At 47.3% G+C, this 20,375-nt stretch overlaps 3 protein-coding genes across 3 annotated transcripts; 1 reads left to right on the plus strand and 2 right to left on the minus strand.

Moving 5' to 3' along the window:
• Positions 1 to 5,594: 5,594 nt before the first annotated feature.
• On the plus strand, positions 5,595 to 7,344 carry F4817DRAFT_341034 (uncharacterized protein). The gene has a single exon (XM_049303706.1). The coding sequence runs from the start codon at positions 6,176 to 6,178 to the stop codon at positions 6,665 to 6,667; it is 492 nt and encodes a 163-aa protein (XP_049157994.1). The 5' UTR covers positions 5,595 to 6,175; the 3' UTR covers positions 6,668 to 7,344.
• Positions 7,345 to 9,303: 1,959 nt separating this feature from the next.
• F4817DRAFT_149801 (fungal-specific transcription factor domain-containing protein) lies at positions 9,304 to 12,499 on the minus strand. The gene is made up of 5 exons (XM_049297960.1): positions 12,199 to 12,499; positions 12,051 to 12,117; positions 11,513 to 11,957; positions 11,272 to 11,450; positions 9,304 to 11,200 (listed from the first exon to the last, which is right to left on the minus strand). Exons 1-5 carry the CDS (start codon positions 12,334 to 12,336, stop codon positions 9,381 to 9,383), a joined length of 2,649 nt encoding a protein of 882 aa, XP_049157995.1. The 5' UTR covers positions 12,337 to 12,499; the 3' UTR covers positions 9,304 to 9,380.
• A 4,408-nt stretch (positions 12,500 to 16,907) lies between these two features.
• Positions 16,908 to 19,052, minus strand: F4817DRAFT_359486 (aldolase; the record flags this gene model as incomplete). The annotated part of the gene is made up of 1 exon (XM_049306168.1): positions 16,908 to 19,052. One exon carries the CDS (start codon positions 19,050 to 19,052, stop codon positions 16,908 to 16,910), a length of 2,145 nt encoding a protein of 714 aa, XP_049157996.1.
• Positions 19,053 to 20,375: the final 1,323 nt, after the last annotated feature.

The raw sequence follows: 20,375 nt of genomic DNA on the forward strand, positions 1-20,375 counted from the left end.
ATGATAGGATGAGTTAACTTCCGCGCTCCCCCGATCCACCAACATTGGTTGCGAGAAGTGGTACGGTGCAAGCTCTGGAAAACTGGGTGCCTAACGTCAGCCATCGACCCAAGACCACGGCGTAATCTGGATCCCAAGGCGGCCTAGATATGTATGCAGACCACCAGATCTGTCTCGCCCTCGTAGAAGGATTATTTCTTATTCTTTTTCCTTCTTCCTTCCGCTACTTTGGTACCGACCGGGGTCTTCCGTTCTTCCAGCAATCGTCTTGACCGGTACCAGACTACCAGACTACCAGATTTGCTGGCGTTTCACTTTCATGATGCCCCGCGCCCTCCCACGGGGTGTGGTTTCACTGCGAGGAGCCGAGGAATACATACATACTCTCGTGACGTTGATCCCTCGTGCTCAATAGTGTGTGTGCAATCATTATTATAAGGGAAAAAGCGTGACCACCATCATCTACGTGCGAGAAGCCATACATTGCATTCTCGGATCTTGCCCCCGAGCCAGCCATCATCTTGTTATACAAAACAAAACAAAACAAAACAAAACATTGCCCAACATGCATAGCGCTTTGTAAGTTAGTACCATTACCGTTCCGTGATCGGTTTGATACATCTCAACATCCGGCGGATATTGAAAATCGCTCACTAAAGGATTATGCCATCCATCATGACCAGTCTCGCACGTGTCGGGATGAGCTGGCAGATGACCCTTCGCCTACCTTTTTCCCGCTTCATATCTTCAAGGTAAATCGTTTCCCCATTGAAATAATATAGAGTCTTATATCATGGTAAAAGCTACCTAGGTAGGTATCTAAGATTTAAAATTATATATGATGCTCAAATATAGACTTTTGCAGCGCGATTCGTGGGCGTAGACCACCTCGTGTTTCCGTTTGCCAAACACGTCCTCCTAACTACCTGATTAGGCTGAAGGGGAAACCCTTCTTTTTTGGAATCTGGATCTCTGGCCGCGAGCCAATGATACCCAACGTGTATGATCGCCTGATCTTATAGTAGATCTAGCGTGGGGCGCTTCCCGTTTCCTCATAGCTACCACCCTCTTCTTATCTCACCATATAAATGGTGTCGCAACGGTGGCCCATTTAGGTAACCAACTATCCGATATTGCCTTTCTCTTGGCCGGATCTGGAAGCTGAATCGGCTTGCCCTGGGTATGCCTGCTGAATAAGGGGTGCTTGACTCAGCCGAATTCTACGCCAGAAAACTCCATTGTCTTTATCTTGATAGATTACATCCCCATACGGTGTATGTCGATTCGTAGGGTAGGATTGTCTAGGCGTAGGTAATAGACCTCCATGTCCCTCATTTCTGCTTCTGTAACCTAATCCCCTCTTTAAACGACCTGGCCATTCCTCGAATGCATGTATGCAATGTATAATGATACTGATACTGGCTAGCTCACCTCTCGGCGGTGCTGCCGTGCAGAAGCTCTTCCGGCCTCGGGAGTCCCGTTGCCGCCAGCGTTGCCGCAATATGTTTGTTGCATGCGCTCTGAAGCGAGCACCCGGCGTACCCTTGCGTTCCTCTCGGATGACTTAGCCAAGCCAATCCAGTCCCTACGCTATCCGTCCATAGGCGAGCTTTGACCGTTACGTATGTACATATTGTCGCATTAATGCGCATACATACTTCGCACATAATAAAACTACGACATATCCCGCTACGACGTCGCCTTGCCCCGGTCCTATAATATCCCCATCATATTGTATGGTACGGATAGCAAGCAGTAGGGTTCAAAGCATGCAAATTGTTCTGTCATCCGCTTGCCCGGGTGTGTTTTATGATATATCATTTTTTTTCTCTTCGCAGGGGAACAAGCATAAATTTATATGGTTCTGCGGTGGGCACTAATTGTTTCCGTGGCTCAGGACTATTGGATGCAACTGGTGAATACGGTCCACTAGAGGGCGTCATGTACAATCGTACAGTACAGCATCGTATGTAGCCGGCAGGTGTCGAGTGGGTCGAACGTATCTTGAGTTTGAGAGTTGGGAAGCTTGAGACTCCTCTGTGTAAGAGGCAAGGCACTACGTAATCAAGGCCAGGGGCAACACAAAGTCGACAGATGATAATACACTAGTAGTAGACCAGTTAGACCAGTTAGACCAGTAGGCAAAATCCGGAGGTGGCCGGGCACGTAACCAGGTTGCCCTCTTATGTTCTTCGATAGGGCCTTATAGCACCTGAAGCCAAGTCTTAATGAATCTAGGGAATATCACATGAGCTTTCCTTACCTAACACGATGGAACTCTCCCAATGCGACGCTCGAGAAACTAAGAATGCGACTCTGTGGCTTTGGACCCGGCGATCACTGGGGGTTCCACTATACCCACTGCATGCTTATCACGGCGAAGGAGGGTGACAGGGAAGAAGACAAGGGTATCTAGGGTATCTAGGGTATTCAGGGTATTCATGAGCTCCTATTGGCGCAGCAAACTCCGGTGAAAGGAGTGGTTGTGAGCGATTGTTGGAGCCTACCCAGCCTACCGCCCACCAGATAATCCCAGAGCCTGGTCCTTGAATGAATTAATAAATTAGATCGGGACCGTTTTCTCCCTGCCGCTTCTATTATGTAGATGGATGCATTGCAGGATCTGACTTTTAACTCAGTCCTCCATACAGCGCTCTCGCCTCGCCTGGGGTCAGGGGCTAGCTACTCTCATAGGCGATCCTGGACTAACCAATAGCCTCCCCCTTAAGTCATCTCAAGTCATGGAGCGTCGGGCAAGTCTTCAGCAGCCGGCTTCCTCTGCGGGTACTCTACTATGCATACATCTGATATATCCCCGGGGTAGGGGTCAGCTCTGACGTTGTGTTCTATAGCCGAAGCCGAAGGACCTATCGTCGTAAAACATACCATTTTGTCACTTATCACTTTCCCACGAAGTGAGAGGTTCAAGAGCGAACGGGGGTGAGTTGTCAACTACTGCAAATCACTGGTATAATTCTAAGGAACTATACGTGGTACAAAGGCCGCTGATTAGAGATGAGTGCTACCACACTCTTGATTCTCTAATCACCGTTCCGCATATCGGGACGCACGGTCTTTACTTGGTCAAAATACCTAAACCAGCATCTCCTATGTAAACCACGCTGGAAAAGTGATCGCCGATAATGTTCCCCCCCCCCCCGATTCAATGTACCTATGCATTTGTATCGGTACGCTTGGCTTATGCCGTAATCACCATCAGCAATTCTCTTTGCTGATACCTCGGCTGCTTGCGGATGAGAAAGCTACACGTACGACCGCCTCTTCCTTATGCCAAATCTTTACGTTCTCCCGTTCGAGATATCTTAGATCACGATCCTATGCATCGAGATAATCTACCTGAGCTCTGGATCCCCTACCCGTCCAGCATGTGGTACGATACTTATATATAAATTAATAATTATGTAAGATACTGACAACATTGTCTCAAGCCGTTGTTTCAGCCTTACTGTCAATATAGCCCTTCTGTTTACTACCCAATAGAATTCCTCATACATCTTCATCTTCATGTATGTCTTAACTTGCCCTCTCCAGCCGATAGGCGCAACTACGTAGCCAAAAGAACATGCAGATTCTTCCAGGTGGGCGCCTTATCGCTACCCATCCTATATTCACTATTATACCTATCATATTCACCTACCTAGAGCAGGATATCTGCACAAAAGTGTATAGCATATACAGCGTCTTCGTTGCACTCATGAGTAGGTAGTTACGCCTTCGTATCTAATTTCATCTGTTTCGCGCATAGATCAGCTTTGCGCCGCTGATCCTATCACCAACCTATGAATTGCCTACACGCTACGTGATCCCCTAAAGTTCCCGTCTCGTCTAGCCTCGAAGCGTGCAGGTGAGCAAGGGACAGACGGTAAGATGCAGTCAACCGAGACAACCAACTAACGAACCAACGAACCCCGGGCTACTTATACACAACAAGCTATACGCCCTGCTAGCCTTCCATGCAATGCAATCGTCGCTACAAATCCACCAGCGATGTAACTGTCGAGACTCACAGTAATCCGTTGCCCTGCTGGACGGAGTGGCGTTGAGGTGGTAAGCTGACCATCAGATTCCCGCGGCCCATTATCGAGGGTTCGGAAGAAGGAAAAGGGAGAGAAAAGAGACCTGTCGTTTCATTTAACTTTTTTGGTCTGAGCAACTTGACCCGATCTCTCGATTTCTCCATGCAATCTTGCAGGAGGGGGCGCCCTTCAATGATCTTATTGCCCCCCCTCTTCACCTTTTTTTTTTCCCGCCGAGTCTCGCAAGCCAATCCCAGTCATCCACATGCACCACCGTAAGCGGATAACGCGTGCGCTTCGGGTGGTCGCATGGTCGGCGCTCGATCTCGAATCATCTATCTACATTGGCTCTGGTTGGAAGGATCCCGCCTTTCCACATACCTACAATATAAGAAGATAATGACGCAGTCTTGTGTTTCGCAATCTATTGCGCCGACAGCTGCCGCGACGATCCATCCTCCGGGGTACGCGCGTGAGTGGCGACGAACAACGCCGTATATCCGGACGGGGTCGTTCTGGACCTTCTTAGATATCATGTCCTATCCTTCTACAAACGTCCATCTGCATACGCCGAGCCTTCCCCTGTGTCGTTGGCGATCTGCTTATACATACATACATAGGTAGGTAGTTAGGCTTTTTGACCGGTCTACCTGAGGGATAGCTGATATGTGACAGGTCTTCTAGGTTGCCTCGGGTAGCAGTTAGACGGGCATTAGGTCTCAGTTCTCATTGAAGAGAATTGAGTATGAGACCACCACTAGGTGACGTATCAGTAAAAATGCCATTTTTTCATACACGGGAATAGCTCTATGCGCAATCTTGAATTACCACCTGGCTACCACGATTAGCGTTTACACAGTAGCTTGTACGTGACATCATACAAGATATGAGCTCTCTTGGCACATCTTAGATTCGGTAGTTAAATGTTGCTTTGTTGAAACCTTTCCTTGAGTAGGCGGAGACAAGGCGGGCCAGTTAGAAGTCCAGCTGATCGGAACGCATCAGGTTAATTGCGAGCTGCAAGCTGCAAGCTGCAAACTGCAAGCTCTAAGCTTTTGTGTGGCGCCGTGGCGATGGTGGCTGTCTAGGTATGTATAAGTCGAGCCTGAGTCATCATCTATTACTCCTACATCCCCGTCCCGTCCTCGTTTACATAAGAGAAGATATAATACATCTAGTACACTACTAAGGGGAGGATGTCGTACTATAGTAGACGGTTTAATAAAGGCACCTATCAAGATAGACCCCTTAGTGTTTACTTTAAGTTTCCAAAGTAGAAGACCCCCAAGTAGAGTGACGAGGGGGTCATTGGTAAGCCCCCCAATAGATGAAGCTCTTTACCCTGCGGGCATATCTTTAACATGCTGTGGGTAGCCCGCAGGAAAGACCTCCCAGGCCAGCTCTTGAGAAGAATAATTAACCTCCACGTGGCCTAGCCTTATAAGTTGCGTCACAGGAGATAGTATACGGGGGTATACTACCTAGGTAGTATATTAAGTGCCTACCTACCTAGGTACCTAGGTAGGTATGTACGTCTATATGTTTTACCGTGCTTGAGACGGTTAGTCGGAAAATGACCTTAACAAAAACGGACAAACAGTAATCTCTTTAGGTGGATAGCCGCCCCTTTAAGTGTTTCTTTGCAAGGTTCGTCCAAGACATTTGGCATTGATTTACATGTAATGCCCATAAGTAGTATTCCGTGCCGTCGCAATCTTCAAGGTCTCTACGAAGTTGGATACTTAGTTCCAATATAGTATCACTACAGAGTATTTATCATAGGTACCTCAATTACCTGAGAAGCAAACCAATATCTCACATATGGCGCATCTACGTCTACTGACTCACCTAGGTTCCACCTGCCCCGGCCGTCTCCCGTATTATAGTGGGGCCGGCCGCCGGCCGCCGGCTTTCTTCAACCTAAAATTATTAGTGACCCGGGTCATAAACTCGTCTTACTTCGGACGCTACTTCGGATTATACATGCCATAGAATACGACTGACGAGAGTAGAAACAACATCGTAAATGGGATATTTGAAGTTTAGGTCAAGTCTATTACTGCAGATGTATTTCAGGAGAGGAGGATATCGCATACACAACTTCTGTTCATGTTGTAGGCACCCAGCACAAATTCACGATGCCCACCTTATCCGGTCTTTGGGCTCTCTGGCAGCAATTCTTCCCACCAGCCCCCGCCTTCACGGAAAGGGATGTTGGTTCCGGGAGTCAAGTCGGCAAAGTCTTTGTCATCACCGGCGCCAATTCAGGTATTGGACTCTCTCTCGTAAAGCTCCTCTATCCTACCGGCGCCACCATTTACCTCGCAGGACGCTCGCCCATTAAACTTCAGGCTGCCATAGCCGAAGTTGATTCCGCCTTGCCCTCTCCCACAACGCCATCGAATCTTAAATCCCTATTTCTCGATCTCTCCAATCTAGAGACAATCGAACCAGCAGCGGCGTTGTTCGCAGCGCAAGAAACGCGCCTAGATATCCTGTGGAATAACGCTGGCAATGGATGCCCGCCAGGAAGCGTAACGAAGCAGGGCATCGAGGCGCATGTAGGTGCGAACTGCGTTGCTCCGCTGCTCTTCACGCAGGAACTCCTACCGATGCTCCGGGCAGTGTGAGGATTGTATGGTCAGGCTCTGCACAGATCGACATGTGCGCGCCTCAGCGTGGTATCGACTTCGCACGCATCGAGAAACCCACCACGGTCACGTATGAGGATTATTATGTTGTACTCTGGTCTGTCTCCTGAGGTGAGCGAAGATTCTAACGGTGCGTATATCTGGCCGTGGGGTCGAATCCGGCCAATTGCGCGACTGGATATATTGAAAGCGTCCGAAGGCAAAGCTACTGCGTTCTGGGAGTGGTGCGAAGAACAATGGAAGCAGCATGTTTAATTCAGTGTATAGGACCCAGAACATTCTTCATGCTACACGCATTAGTATTAGCTTGCGGTACACCACGCCCTTTTGGTATTGCGCTTTAGTTACCTAAGGAAGATAAGGACTGGGACGAGACAGCAAGGGAAGTGGCTGCTGATACCAGGAGATTAGGTGTTATACTAAATTATCAATGGCCAGTGACGATATATTAAGCTTGAGGATATAGAGCAAGCGTTTCAGAGCGTTTTAACGTACACTCATAGATATATTGAGAAGAAAAGGCTGTGAGAGCAGGAAATTCTATCAGTATTAGCCAACTTGTGATGGGGTTATCTATCCCCTTACCGAAAGAATGCCCGCGGAGCATGATATCCGCATTATCGACCTTCAACAAACAATACTATCTGAAGTTACTTGCCAAGAAATAACCCGAGGTCGTGACGCTCCATTGTGAAATGCTTTCAAGTCCATCCACAGCCTTGTGGAGAGCTAAGGAGAGCTTCTGTTTATAGTAAAGGGAAGTGTTCGCATAGAGATAGGCGTATTCGCGGAGTATGTGGTACACGTATACAGAGAATATAACACTTCTTTAAATAGACATGTCAATCAATATTATAACGTAATAGAAGTTATAGAAACGAATGACTGGGATTTTTAATTGGGTGTTGAACCCGACATGTAGTAAGAAATAAAAGAGTGACTATAAAATATATACAGCTTCGCGGTAACGATATGACCAAGGGCTACCATGGACTAATAAATGAATGTTCTTCATCAATATACCTTATTTCCCAACAAATTCCCACATTCTGATTCATATCCCTGGGTAAATAGGAGTGAGTTTCCAGCTCTTTATGAGTGTGCACCAACCTCATCGGATCCGTCAAGGTGTATGGCCTCCCAGCTATTATGTCTCTAGTCATGTCCGAATTTGATATTTAGCTGGACATAGTTATTTCGGAGAAATTGCCCATATCGGGGGATATAAAGTAGAATATCCTCTTACGTCTTAGCCCAGTGCCGTATATGAAGACGGAGAGACGGGCTACCGCCGGATCAATCAACAGACAAAGGCAATCGGGAACTGGGTGATCGGAAGTCCGCAAAGTAATGCCAAAACCTAATATGACTACTAGGTACCGATAGAGCATTTTGTAATGATAATAAGAGTTGGGATGAGCGATGTTGTTGCTACAGAATTTTACTTGCTGTAAGAATTGTCACAATTTAGTTAAACCATTAAGCGTAATGTTAGGTGGTTCGCCTATTCTGTGATGATACGGAATGAAGCCGGTGTTTAGTACAAGCTCGAATTGTAATACAGTTTAGATAGGAGGTAGGTAGGTACCTCTTAGCACTGGGATAACTTTGTAAGTGCCTTTATTGATCTTGAATATGGACGCTGAAAACATAGACAATAGGAGCTACCTACTTTAATATTAACTTGAAAAAAATATAACTATAACCTTCATATTCGAAAGTCAACACAATAGAGTTATCCTCATGAGACGTACTTAGAATTAATTAGATCTACATACATAACAGGTAGTCTACTACCAATGATCAACTATATGTTAAGCCGATTGCAGATTTTCCCCTGTTAGATTTCGCACCACACAAGCGACCTACATCGGGGACAGCTGAAAGATAGAGGAGTAAACTAACAATAGGTTGTTGACATGGCATGACTTGGCTTCGGTTTATATCACATTACAGCCAGTTTCTAACTTCCTAGATGTTCATGTTCCTCCGTTCGGAACCCTTGGTTAGGTACCTAGTTAGACCGTCTCCAAGTTGCTTGCTAGGGGGCCGTCTCACTCCTCAACTTCACCTTTACTTTCATCCTATTAATTAACTTAGTAAACATATAGTTATTTACCGAATTACCTACCTTAGGTACCTCCTAACCTAGTCCAATGGTATCGATTCGCTTTCCTTTCCTAAGACCTATTATAAGTTCCCAATAAACGAACCGACTCTCTAATATCATACTCTCACTACCATATACATCAAAACCCCTCAATCACCAGGGACCGACCGCATAGACAAATCATCAATGCCCCAGAAACCCACGTCAAAACGCTGCTCTACCCAATCAAGCGCGGATCATATATACTATGTATGTATGCCGTCCTCCTATTTTCCCAACCCTATAAATACATATTTTCTTCGTCATATCTCTTCCCTGACCCCCCATATCACACAATTAATTACACAAACACGATGCCTATCAATAATAAAAAAAAAAAAAAAACTAACCCAAACAGTCGTGACATCTCCCAAATCGCTCGCTCGCTGATGAAGTACCGCTAGACCAATATTGAACCAACCATATGGTACACTCCCGTAAATAAACACCAGAGCTCGTCCAAATGCCAATCTAACTCCAATCCCGCCGCCTCGCTACATCAATACCACGGCAAATAGACGGGCCCCAAAGCATTCGCCCACCTCACCCCTGCGCCCCCGCCAGGAAGAAATCAATCTCCTTGCCCTGCCCAATAGCATGCTCGTTCTCCGCAAGCTGTTCCAGCAAGCTCAAGAACGGATCCTTGTCCTCCCCGGGAGCGGTGGCCGGACTACCGTTGTGGCTGCCTGCCCCCGGGCTCGGGACCGCGGCTAAGTGCGACGGCGGCTTGCGGGGGTCCTCTTCGCCGTGCCAGGGCGTGGGGGAGGAGAAGGTGTTGGTCGGTACGGTTCCGAACATCGGGTCGTAGCTAGCGACGCCGAGGCTGCTTTCGTTGTCGCCACTCGGGCTGGGGGTCGCGTATTGATACGACGGGGAGAAGGGGACCGCCGACATGGCTTCTATTTGCGACTGGGCTGGCTGGTAGGATGCTGGATTAAATCCGGCGGTAGCGCTGGCAGCCTGATTATCGACCATTTCGCGTCGTTGTTGTATTGATAGGGTAGTACTACTGGGCATATTATCTGCGTGTGGAAGCAATGAGCTAGAGGTGTGGATCATCGATGATGTATGAGGGGCTGTAGAGAAAGAGAAATGCCGAGGATGGGCGCCAGGGGTAGGCAGTCCAGGAGTCAGGGGTCTGTTGTTAGCTGAGTTAACTGGGGTTAAGCTTCTTATGTCGGGTCGTCTTTGGCCAAGAGCAGTATTCTTTCGCTTTAGATTTGGCCGTTCGAAATCAGTATTGATACGCGGCGAATATAAATCAGGTCCCGAGTAGGTATCAGTGGCGAAATTAGTAGCGATATCTGAAAGGCTAAGATTCGTAGCGTCGAACGTGAACGGACGACCTCCTGGCCTACTAATAGTCGAGTAGCGGTCGAAGAAGTCTTCAAGATTGAAAGCCGGGGAATACCGCATTGAATTATTAGCAAGACCCTTGACTAATTCGGCATGGGCACTGTATATGCTTTGCAAGGTATCGCGTTGGTGTTGCACACTTGCCCAAGTATAACTCAGCTCGCTTAGTTGCTGCAGTTCTCGGGATAGGAACTCTGACGATGATGATAGAACACCCATAGTTTCTCCCCCTCCGTTCTTATTGTAATGTGTTCCATGTATATGGACTGTACCTGCGGTGCAGATACAATAACCAACGAAAGCGGGCCATTCGATGGATGGCATCTGTCTACCGAGCTCGACTAGCTCAGCAATCGCATTGGCATGCAAGAAACAGATGTTCGTGGCTTCTATTTGCCAAGATTGATGTTGGCCCGTTCCAGCCAGTTCCGCAAGGTCAATTGGGAGGAAGGGTCTGTATATAAGACAATGAATTAGGTGGTAGACGAGTTTTCCGAGAACAAGAACAGTCGAATCAGGTTGCCCGAAGAGGGTATCTACACTCGAGAAGACGTCGGCAGTCCCCGAGGCCCATATATCGAGATCCTGCCTGATTTTGGAAAGTTCAGAAAGGGCGTGCCAAGGGAAGTGGGAATCGCCTTTTACACCTCCCGCTGCAAGATACCTATTTGTAATTCCTAGAATACGGCTGATGTCGATGAGCATTCCGCTGCTCCCCTGAGACTTCCTGCCGTTACCTTGTAGGTGCTGAAGGTTCGATCCGTTCTGAAAAAAGTCTCCTTCGACAGGCAAAGTGGATGGATTCGGAGACCAGCATGGAAGACGTAGAAGGATAGTCCTGTCGCTGATAAGACAGGGGCGTTTTGAGCCACATGTCATGAATCTATCGAGGAGATAACAAGTCCAGAACAAGCGTCTTCTCATTTCACGTTCCACAGCTGTTATCCTAGCTTGTAGGTTTACCTCCCGATGTAACTCAAGGGCTATGGCCATTCCGATGGCAATTGCTTGATATGATAATTAGTTTATGAGTCTATAGATTGCACTGAACATCGCCATTCTCATCTGGGGGACTTACTTAGGAGCATATATGCCTTTTTACCCTTGCCTGCTGCCGTAAACGCAGTGACGAGGAGAAGGAGAGCTTGAAGAGCATCGATGGATGGCTCGTCTGCATCAATCCCACCCCTCGATCGTAATGCATATTCCTCACTCAACTTAGCAGCGGACTGACATCCGCTAGGGTGCGTTGTGTATCTAATCAAATCTTAGTACATACATGCTTAGGAGGTACCTAAGGTAACGGGATGGAAGCGAACCTAGCAGCGACAGAATAGATGGCATATATTAAGTAACTAGGCAATTGGTTGAGTTGTAGCCGTTGCCGCACCGACGATTCATCAAGGATATGGTAGGGTTTCGCATGGAACCGGGAAAAGTAAGTGTCAAGGAGCGTATCTATCTGTACGCCAGGGGAGGGCTCGCTAGAAATCGTAGGTGAGTATATAGCAGATTCCGAAGCTATCTCTGTTGCTCGAGAAATGTCTAGAGTCGGACGCTTTGATTTTGGCCCAGAATCTGAATCGTCTGCTGCCAGTCTGGCACCAGGAGACGTTTCTTCCGTACTAATATGCGGAAGCTTTTCAGTGGTTGGTGAAGCATCGGCCTTTCTGTGATCTTTGAGCTGAGCTTCTAAACCGTCTACCCTTTTTAGCAATGCCTCCAATACATCTGTCTTGGGGCCTCGTTTTTTTGGTATAGCGTCTGTAAAGATCGAAATCAAGGTAAAATTAGCTCCAATGTTGGGATCTATCATAAAGGGGCTCTCCCACGGGCGAGAGAAAGCTAATTACGCACCGTAGATACAGGGGCATTGGAAAACTTGGCAAGCTTCGCAGGATGGACGCATTCGATTGCATTTAATCTACACGGAGAATGCCGTTCGTTAGATTAAGATCAAAACTGGGCGAATTGGATTCGATCCGGCCGATGTAAGGAGCCTTACTTTCCGCTTCCGACATGACTTGCAATTCATTGCTTCTCGTGGCTCGTTGCCCATACGGCGACCTGGTAATCGCTCGATGCCGACTTGTGGCCGCGACATGATGATGGGTTGAATTCCGGGGAGAGGTGCGATACTCATGATTACCGATTCTAAATGTATCTCCTCGTTTAAGGGTTTCTGGAGGCCGGAATTGGGACTGTCGTTGTCGAATCTGCGCGTCCAATCCCTTTCTCTCTCTTTCTCTTTCTCTTTCTCCTTATCCTTCCTCTATAGAGATAGAGTTTCTCATTGAATCGTAAATGAACCTCTCATCCTTATCCTTGACCGATTGCCGGCTACTTAGTTTGGATCTCTGTGTTGATACGGTGTTATAGTGTTCGTTGCATATTGTATTGTACTTAGTAGCGATGTTGACGCGCCCAATACTACTACTATTTTGCTAGAATTTGGAGACATGGAGAAATATGTACGGCGGAGAAGGACTAATAAGAAGAAGGGCTCACGACCGCGCAATGCATGTTGAAATTTGTGGTCCTTTATTCAGATGGGAAAAGATGGGGCATAGTTTATGCGGAGAGACGCTGAAGATGTGGGAGACGGCTTGTGGACGATTGGGGTTTAGTGACTGACTCTTTACCGGCCTCAGCAAGGGCCTGCTTCTGGCACGATCCTGTTCATTACCCACTCGGCTCGTGAAGCCCTTGTCAATGCGGGACCTGACGGGGTAAACTGGGGAAGATTACAGGGAACTGAAAGGGCGACAAGAGCAGGGATTTTGGATTGGCTACGAACTGGGACCAAGCCGTCGGAAGGCGACCAAAACGGGGTTCTTGCAGACTTCATTCTCGGCCCATGTTAATAAGAGGGGCCGCTTGCCGTTACTACGGTCTTGAGCTTAATGCTATTTAGCTAGGTTCTTGTGCTGTGCTATACGCAATGGGAAGGACACAAAAGGAATACGGAGGAGTTGGTAGTAGTAGTAGTAGTAGTAGTAGTAGTGGTGGTGGTGATAGGGGTGGAGGAGAGCTCTAACTCTTCGAGAAGTATGCCACGTGCTAGAGATGGCGGCATCAACTGTTGCGCGCCAATAGAAATCTATCCCCATCGACCTCCCTAATTCTGACTAACAGTTCTATCCTGGTAGTTGAAGCCGTAAAAGCGCCGACTCCGCTGCCCTCGTGAAAAGCCGTTTAGAGTTATCGATCCTCGTCGTGGAATTTCCTAAGTCTTATGCCCATATTTTCTTTATCGTACGAGCGAGCTTTCCACTGGCCAATCTTAAGCGATTTATGGGTGGATGATGCCACATTGAGAACTATTTTAAGCTGTTGTCCAAGTCGGATGTATTGTGGCTTGAACCACCTTAAACATAACTCAACCAAGCACATGCTAGTTCCCATCAAGTCTCCCGTTTGAAGGAGTTTATTCGTAATTTGGTGCTGCGCAGAACCAGAGACTTCCTGGAATAACAGGAAATGCAGTCCCGGTTGCCCAACTAAGATTCAAGACCGGTACTAATTGGCTTGACCTTACTTATGCTGGCCCCGATGCAGGAATGTTGTATACCAGCATGACCCCAGAGTCATGAGAGTTGAATATTGACCGCTAATGTCAGAGACACTAGTCGCCTCTGATGTATGAAGCTAGACCTGGTGGCTGACATGGAACTACTTCATTCTACAAACAGCTAGGTAAATAGTTGGAGGCAAATATGCAGGCACACGAGCTCTTACATTATTCATATCTGCGCGTTTGCGGTTGGTACATATAGGCGCATAAGCTCTGGATCTTAACAACTTCCCCGCGAATGGTCTCTACTAGTGCTCTAAGTTTAGCTGGCTTACTGTTTCGAGACAACAGGACGCCGGGTGAACTCGCGATAGGCTATTATTCCTCCAGGCTAGTTGTGACGTGCCGGAGCTTCCACTTTTCTTTTGGGCTAATAATAAACTTGAGAGCTTCCAAGTATGTATCTTTCTCTGTCGGATTGGACGCCATTGTTCCCGGCACCGATGATGACGATGACCCCGTGAGACCCACCCCGAGATATCAGGACGCAGCTAAACAGGGTAACTAACTTATGTAGCCGCGTTGATACACCGGGAGTTGGCGGAGCAGGAACAAGATATGTAAGTATTCGTTACGAGAAGGACTGTAAAAGACCCTAGGCATTCATCCGTTTGAACTAGGTAGGTCTAACCGGGTTCCTGAAGACGTGAACTCGAAGCGCCCATTCAGAGACGATAGCGCTTGGTGTGTTGTCTTGCTGATACTTGAACCGAGTCCGAACGGCTCCTCATAATAATTACAATGGCTCCATTGGATCTGGGGAATTGATGCCCTGTTCGAGGCGGATACCGACAGCGTGGGAGTAGCGGTGCTAACCGGCGGGACCCAGTAATCATGCATCCATATGTCAAGAGTTGGGACGGTTTAAAGGTTAGGGAGTACCCGAATAGATGGCAGTGGGTCGATATATCATATCTAGGCGCGTTTGATGTTGCAAAGCCGATCGTAGGTAAATTATAGAGCCAATCCGGTCCATGTTTTGGGATTCTGTCATCACGTAGGCTTGTACAGGGTTTTCGAGGACATCTCGTAAGATGCAGTTCCACGTCATTGGTACTGCGCGTATCTAGATCGTAGATTGTGTGGTTCACGATCGTGACGATGACACGTGTGATACTAGATACCGGATGTCTTGTTTGAGTTGAGGCCTCTTAAGACTCATCTCGGAAGGAGACGCGGGTATGTATTCCGGGAGTTGGCAAAGCAGGGGTGTTGCGATGTTTAAGGTTAACATTCAGTACATTAGGTAATTAAAATTTAACGTTAAGGTATGTATGTTCAAGATGTTCAAGATATTTAGGGCCCGTTGCTGTAGAAGCCGGACCGGGTTAATGCTCGCCGCCAGAAGACCCGAGTCCACTTTGTGCCCCTCTTTTTCCCCTTAGTCTAAAATATTATACAATTACGGAATACCTAAGGTGTTCTAAGTATTTAACGAGGTTATTTGCATTTGGAAATACCTAGGAACGGATGTTTATATGTTTATTTTATGCCCTCCAAAAGATATGCGGGCGTCTGCTTTATTCTACATACCTCACCTAAAGTACAGGTACCTAATAGTATCTAGAACGCACACACATCAATTGTAAGAGCCAATACTTGTATGCAAAGTTATATACTTGAGGATGCATGGAACTAATCGAGTTATCCTATGAAAGTGATGCTCGAGTATACCTCTAACGTAAAGTCGCATCGGCTCGTAATGTGAACCAAGATTTTTACAAGGAACAAGATTTATGTCTAGAACAGCCCCTTGCTTTAGGGTATGTAATGCCCAGTTCCCCGGCCACAGCCATTTAGGTTAGTGACAGATCCGGTCCCTGAATAGCCTGCTGGCTGGTACTGACGTGCAATATTGACATGTTGCACCTGCGTCGCACATGTCAGAAGTCGAACGATACCCTTATTTTCTCTTGAAAACGATAGGGCGTAAATACGTCCCAACACACCTTTATCACGAACTCGGACTCGGGATAGATGCCGTGGAGCATCAAATTCTCTCCACATCGTCTCGATGTGGGTAACCCTTTTATTATGGGCCATGGCTGGCTGCATGCGGCTTCGGCTCCTGGAGTGCCATCTCGACTTATATATCCTGAATCCTGATATTCAGGCTCTTTTAATTGAACGACTTATACCGCATGCGGGTATAATATACGAAACATACGAAACATACGAAGTACCCTGCCGGACCCCTACAAAACGTCTGCAGTATCTTTAAAAACTATTATCATCCTATGCGCCGACTCAGGTACCCGTAGGCTATATATCAAGCCCACTGGAGCATCGTATGAGTTTATATTAGTCTGAGTGTATCTGCAATAAGCCGGTCTTAACCGCATAGCATAAGCGTCCATTACTCAGCTTTTGCATCTCGATTTATCAAATTTCTCACCTCGCTGCACTGGGCTTGACTACTCATTTCAGCAGCCACCCGGAGAATTGTTCGGGTTCCAACGCAAATTCGGCATTCACGAAAATCACCTCTAGGCTTTGGTAAAAACTCCGAGCTACTATAGTGTGGATTGACTCTAGCACTTCGGCATCAACACCTAACGGAAGGAGTAGGGTAGTACACAGGCGTAGAACAGGAGACAAGGGCGTGGGGGTTCAATGGCATCTCCAAAGAGTATGTGGTTACATATGCGCACTCCAAGGTTTCTATACTCGTCCGGCGCTTTAGTTCGGTATTAATGAATCATCGTACCTAACCAAGTATAAGCGTAGGTTAAGCAATACGAGCATAGTATTTCTCGGCCTTGGATAAGCCTACCCAATTACGAGAATACCCAGGCATGCTACACCGAATACCCTTAACGGATGGTTTCGTAGCCCCTTGGTTCCGTATGTCGGGACTACGTTCTCGGAAGAATCTCCAGTTCACTTGAACTTGTAAATACAGAGAAACGGGATGAAGAAAGGGTGTGGGCAGCATACTCTGGAGAAGACGCCTATATAGAATTTTTCTAAGTAGGTCTCCGAGATATGTCCACAACTGGCTGGCCTAAAGTCAGAAGAATTATATCTAATCGCATCATACACAGTTCGCCGGTAATCTGCATATATTGAATCCTAAGCACTATGCATCTAATATCCTGCCAACTCTCCCCGGGGTATATAGGTATATATATATGATTCCTTTAAAACATTCCCTGGCCGCCCGCAAGCCGCACAAAGCTGTAGGGTACATTTTGCCCGACGAGCAACCTAAGAGTTTCTACGGTTGTGAATGCTGTCGTATCTGCTACGCCGTACGCGGCGAAGCCACTCTGTTCAGCAACCGCGCTTGGGTCTCCTTTCCTCGGTCCATCGGCCAGGTCCAGGAATACCTTGCGAATCTGCGTGGACGAGCCTCTTGAGCCTCCAAACACACGCACAAGCATCCCGACGATATTGGATTTCTCGGGTCCCAGAGCAGAGATGATTACGAAAGGGCTAGCCTTATCACGCACCATCCTCGCTCTTTGGAGACTCTCTAAACTGTTGAAGGGCTCGACTTCGAGGCCGCGGGCTAGACTAGGGGGTGTCTTGAAACCAACAGTATATACCTTACCAATTCGAAGCGCTTTCAATGCGTACATAGCTGACGCTGCATCGTCGGAATTTGCTGCCAGGACAACTGCCGCACGACCAGAGTAAGCTGAGGGCGCAAGATCACGCGTCAGAGTACTGACGATGCCACGCCAATTTGCGTTATCAAAAATTAGTGTCGAGCTTGGTGGTAGCCCGTTACAATTGCCGATGCCAAAGTTTAGGGACGTGTCAACACTCCGGTCAGAACCTGAAGGAGTGGCGGGAGGTGCTGAGGATGGTGGAGACGACCGAGATTGAACAACGATGGTATCAACCATACCAATCGTACGAGCAGCTTCAGTGAGTGATGGGCCCAATCCATTATTGAGTCTCGCAAAGAAAGAGCTCTCATACATGAGACTTGCCAAAGATACTGGCGGACTCAAATATGCCCCGCCGAAGGATTTTTGATTGCACAACGCCTCCACGCAGGTAGGTCCCTTAAGGTGTCTTTCGACAACAGCAAATTGGTGTGGTAAGCCAAGCTCGTTGAAACACTTCTCGTAGAAGGGCGCGTGAGGAGTCGCAATACGGGAGAATGGGCTACTAATTCCGTAGAGACTCTTCTTTGGAAGTTGGCCAAGCAATGACAGTGCGGCGTTAATCTCAGCAGCACTCATCTGACCTGGCGCTGCAATTATCGGAAGAAGAGGGTGGGTGATAGGTGTGAAGACCTTGTTTAGAGTTCTCGAGAACTGACCAGTTTCACCCATATTGACGGCTGAAAGGGGGGGCGAGTCTGGATATTCGCCTCGAATTTTCGAGCGGAAGTATTCCAACTCGAAATTTTCGTTGTGATCGTTGATTATTGATATCATTTTTATGATATCAGCAAATTTTCGAGACTCGAGGAAGATAGACTCTGCTTGGGCCGAAGGCCATCTGAATGTGCCAGAAAAGTCGTGGAACGCAGACATAATACGACTGCTCCCGCGTTTTTCGTACAGCCTCCGACGGATATGTTCCGGAAGCCAAAGCTCGACATCGATATATTCGACACCCCACTGGATAGCCCGGAAGAGGTATTCGTAATACAAGTCGGGATTATCCATCGGAAACCGACCGTTCTCCTTCGTACATCTTGTCGTGAAAATGATGGGCAATTCTGTCCTCTGGCGCAACAGCATAACTTGTTCCCCAACGTAACTTAGACTAGGTATCGGCGCAAAACTACCATCATTTAAAGGTTCTTTGAGGAGATCGACACGTAGTTCTACAGCGTCAGCACCAACTGTGAGAATATCTATGTTAGGAAGGGCTGCCCGAACATCAGGAAATGTGGTCGAAATGAAATAAGTGCGCGGCTTTGACATTAATGCGTCATGGTGGTTAATCTGACCGAGGGTGAAGGAAATAAAGCGGGCTAGGTCTCGACGTGAGAATGACGCTTCGGGATACAAGAACTCGTAGTCGCACTGCGCAGATATATAAGTGTCCGGAGGCATCCCGAGATTGACGCAGTGAGCATTAATCGCAACAACCGCATCTCGATTTCGCGAAGAAATATCAATCTTGGCGCTCCCTGATGATATTCCAAGTACCAATTCTTGCTCTATAGAAGTTATGCCCTGAAAGCTGTCGGCCATGCGATACGGTTTCCCTAAGACGTCTGCGAAAACTGATACTATGCGCTCCTGGCCGGGACCATAGATGATAACAGCCGTTCTAGTATCGCCTTTTTGCAATCCGGTCGTAGTCTTAGACCCCTTCATAGCTCTCGGTCGCAAGTTTCGCTCTATATCTATTTCTACGGTTGAGATTGATGCGCCGGCATTGTTAAGCGGGCAGGCTGGCGTAGGAGCCTGGTGTAGCTGTTGGACTGTCGCCATACTGCCCTAATAGACGACGTCCCCGCGTTAACAGAGGTAGATCTCTAGGCTTGGGGAGTGATTTAATTGATCCGAATGACCAGCGATATTAATACTATGAACGGCTGAATATCGGGATCGTCTCGGGCGACAGGCTCTTCTTCATGGCAGACGTGCCCTTGAGCTTACGTTCGGTCGGGAAACTTGTCGTGTGAAAACAACGAGCATCAGCGCCGTATTGGTAGAATGATATCTAGGTACCGTAGGTATTTTGTCCGGAGTTATCGGCGAGTTATGAATAGGTCAACTCATACGGCCTTATAAGGTATCGTAAGAGACATCTTGAGGTTCGAGACGAAGGTAGATATATACAAGCCTCCACTCTTAGAAAGCTGAAAGTACCTATTGAGGTCGCAAGTGGGAGGCCACGAGGCGAAGCTACGAATGCGGTGATTAGAAAACCAGCCAAAGTACCTAAGGCTCGGGAAAAATTCCCTAGTGCTTCCAAGTAATTCTTCCGGCCACTCAAATGCAGAATTATCCAGCTACGGATCAGCGCCAAATCAATTGAGGCGAGAGCCTCGTAAGTAGAAGGAGTAGAAGGAGATAAGAGATGAACCAAGGCGACTGCAGGCATTGGTGTTTAGGCGAAGGAGCTAAAGTACCCAGGTACAATATTTCGCCGAATTACAGGCTCTTGGGTGTAAATTCCGGGGGCTACTATGCCGCTCGTAATGCCATTGGTTTAGAGGTTTCTGGGGGTCCCCACTATTTCAAAACCCGACCTGTAAATTTAGCCCGGCATCCCTGTCCTGTGGAAGTTTAAGACTTCCATAGTTAGGTAGTGTACCTAAGGTAGGTACCTAACCTTAGCTATTTTCTCCGCGAGCTTGATAACGTGGATAACGTGGATAACGTGGCAGAATCTACCTATTAAACGTCATTTTTTTCTCGAGTCCCAATCTTTATAATAATCCCTCCCCTCATTAGTTTGCTAGGATTACTCTTCGGATAACCCTTTGGGGCTTTAAATCATATCATTTGTCGTTCCTCATTATGGAAAGAGTCGTAGCACTACTTTGAGAGCAATTCCTATATTGTTGTAGTTACATAACACTTAAATAGACTTGATCGCTTTATCTTATTAGGTACGTTGATATTATCTCATCTCATAGTATTCGTCATAAGTTTCTAATATATAGCAACTAGTCTCAAGTAAGTGTCAAT

The sequence above is a fragment of the Daldinia loculata genome (genome assembly GCF_022478755.1).
Source record: "Daldinia loculata strain CBS 113971 unplaced genomic scaffold F4817scaffold_32, whole genome shotgun sequence".
In the NCBI taxonomy this organism is placed as follows: Eukaryota; Fungi; Ascomycota; class Sordariomycetes; order Xylariales; family Hypoxylaceae; genus Daldinia; species Daldinia loculata.

Excerpts from the sequence above, each read along its gene's own strand:
- F4817DRAFT_341034 (XM_049303706.1), top strand. The coding sequence starts at position 6,176 with ATGCCCACCTTATCCGGTCTTTGGGCTCTCTGGCAGCAATTCTTCCCA.
- F4817DRAFT_149801 (XM_049297960.1), bottom strand. The coding sequence starts at position 12,336 with ATGAGTATCGCACCTCTCCCCGGAATTCAACCCATCATCATGTCGCGG. Across the intron at positions 12,118-12,198 it reads AGTCATGTCGGAAGCGGAAA|ATTAAATGCAATCGAATGCG; the intron begins GTAAGGCTCCTT and ends TTCTCCGTGTAG. Across the intron at positions 11,958-12,050 it reads CCAATGCCCCTGTATCTACG|ACGCTATACCAAAAAAACGA; the intron begins GTGCGTAATTAG and ends CGATCTTTACAG.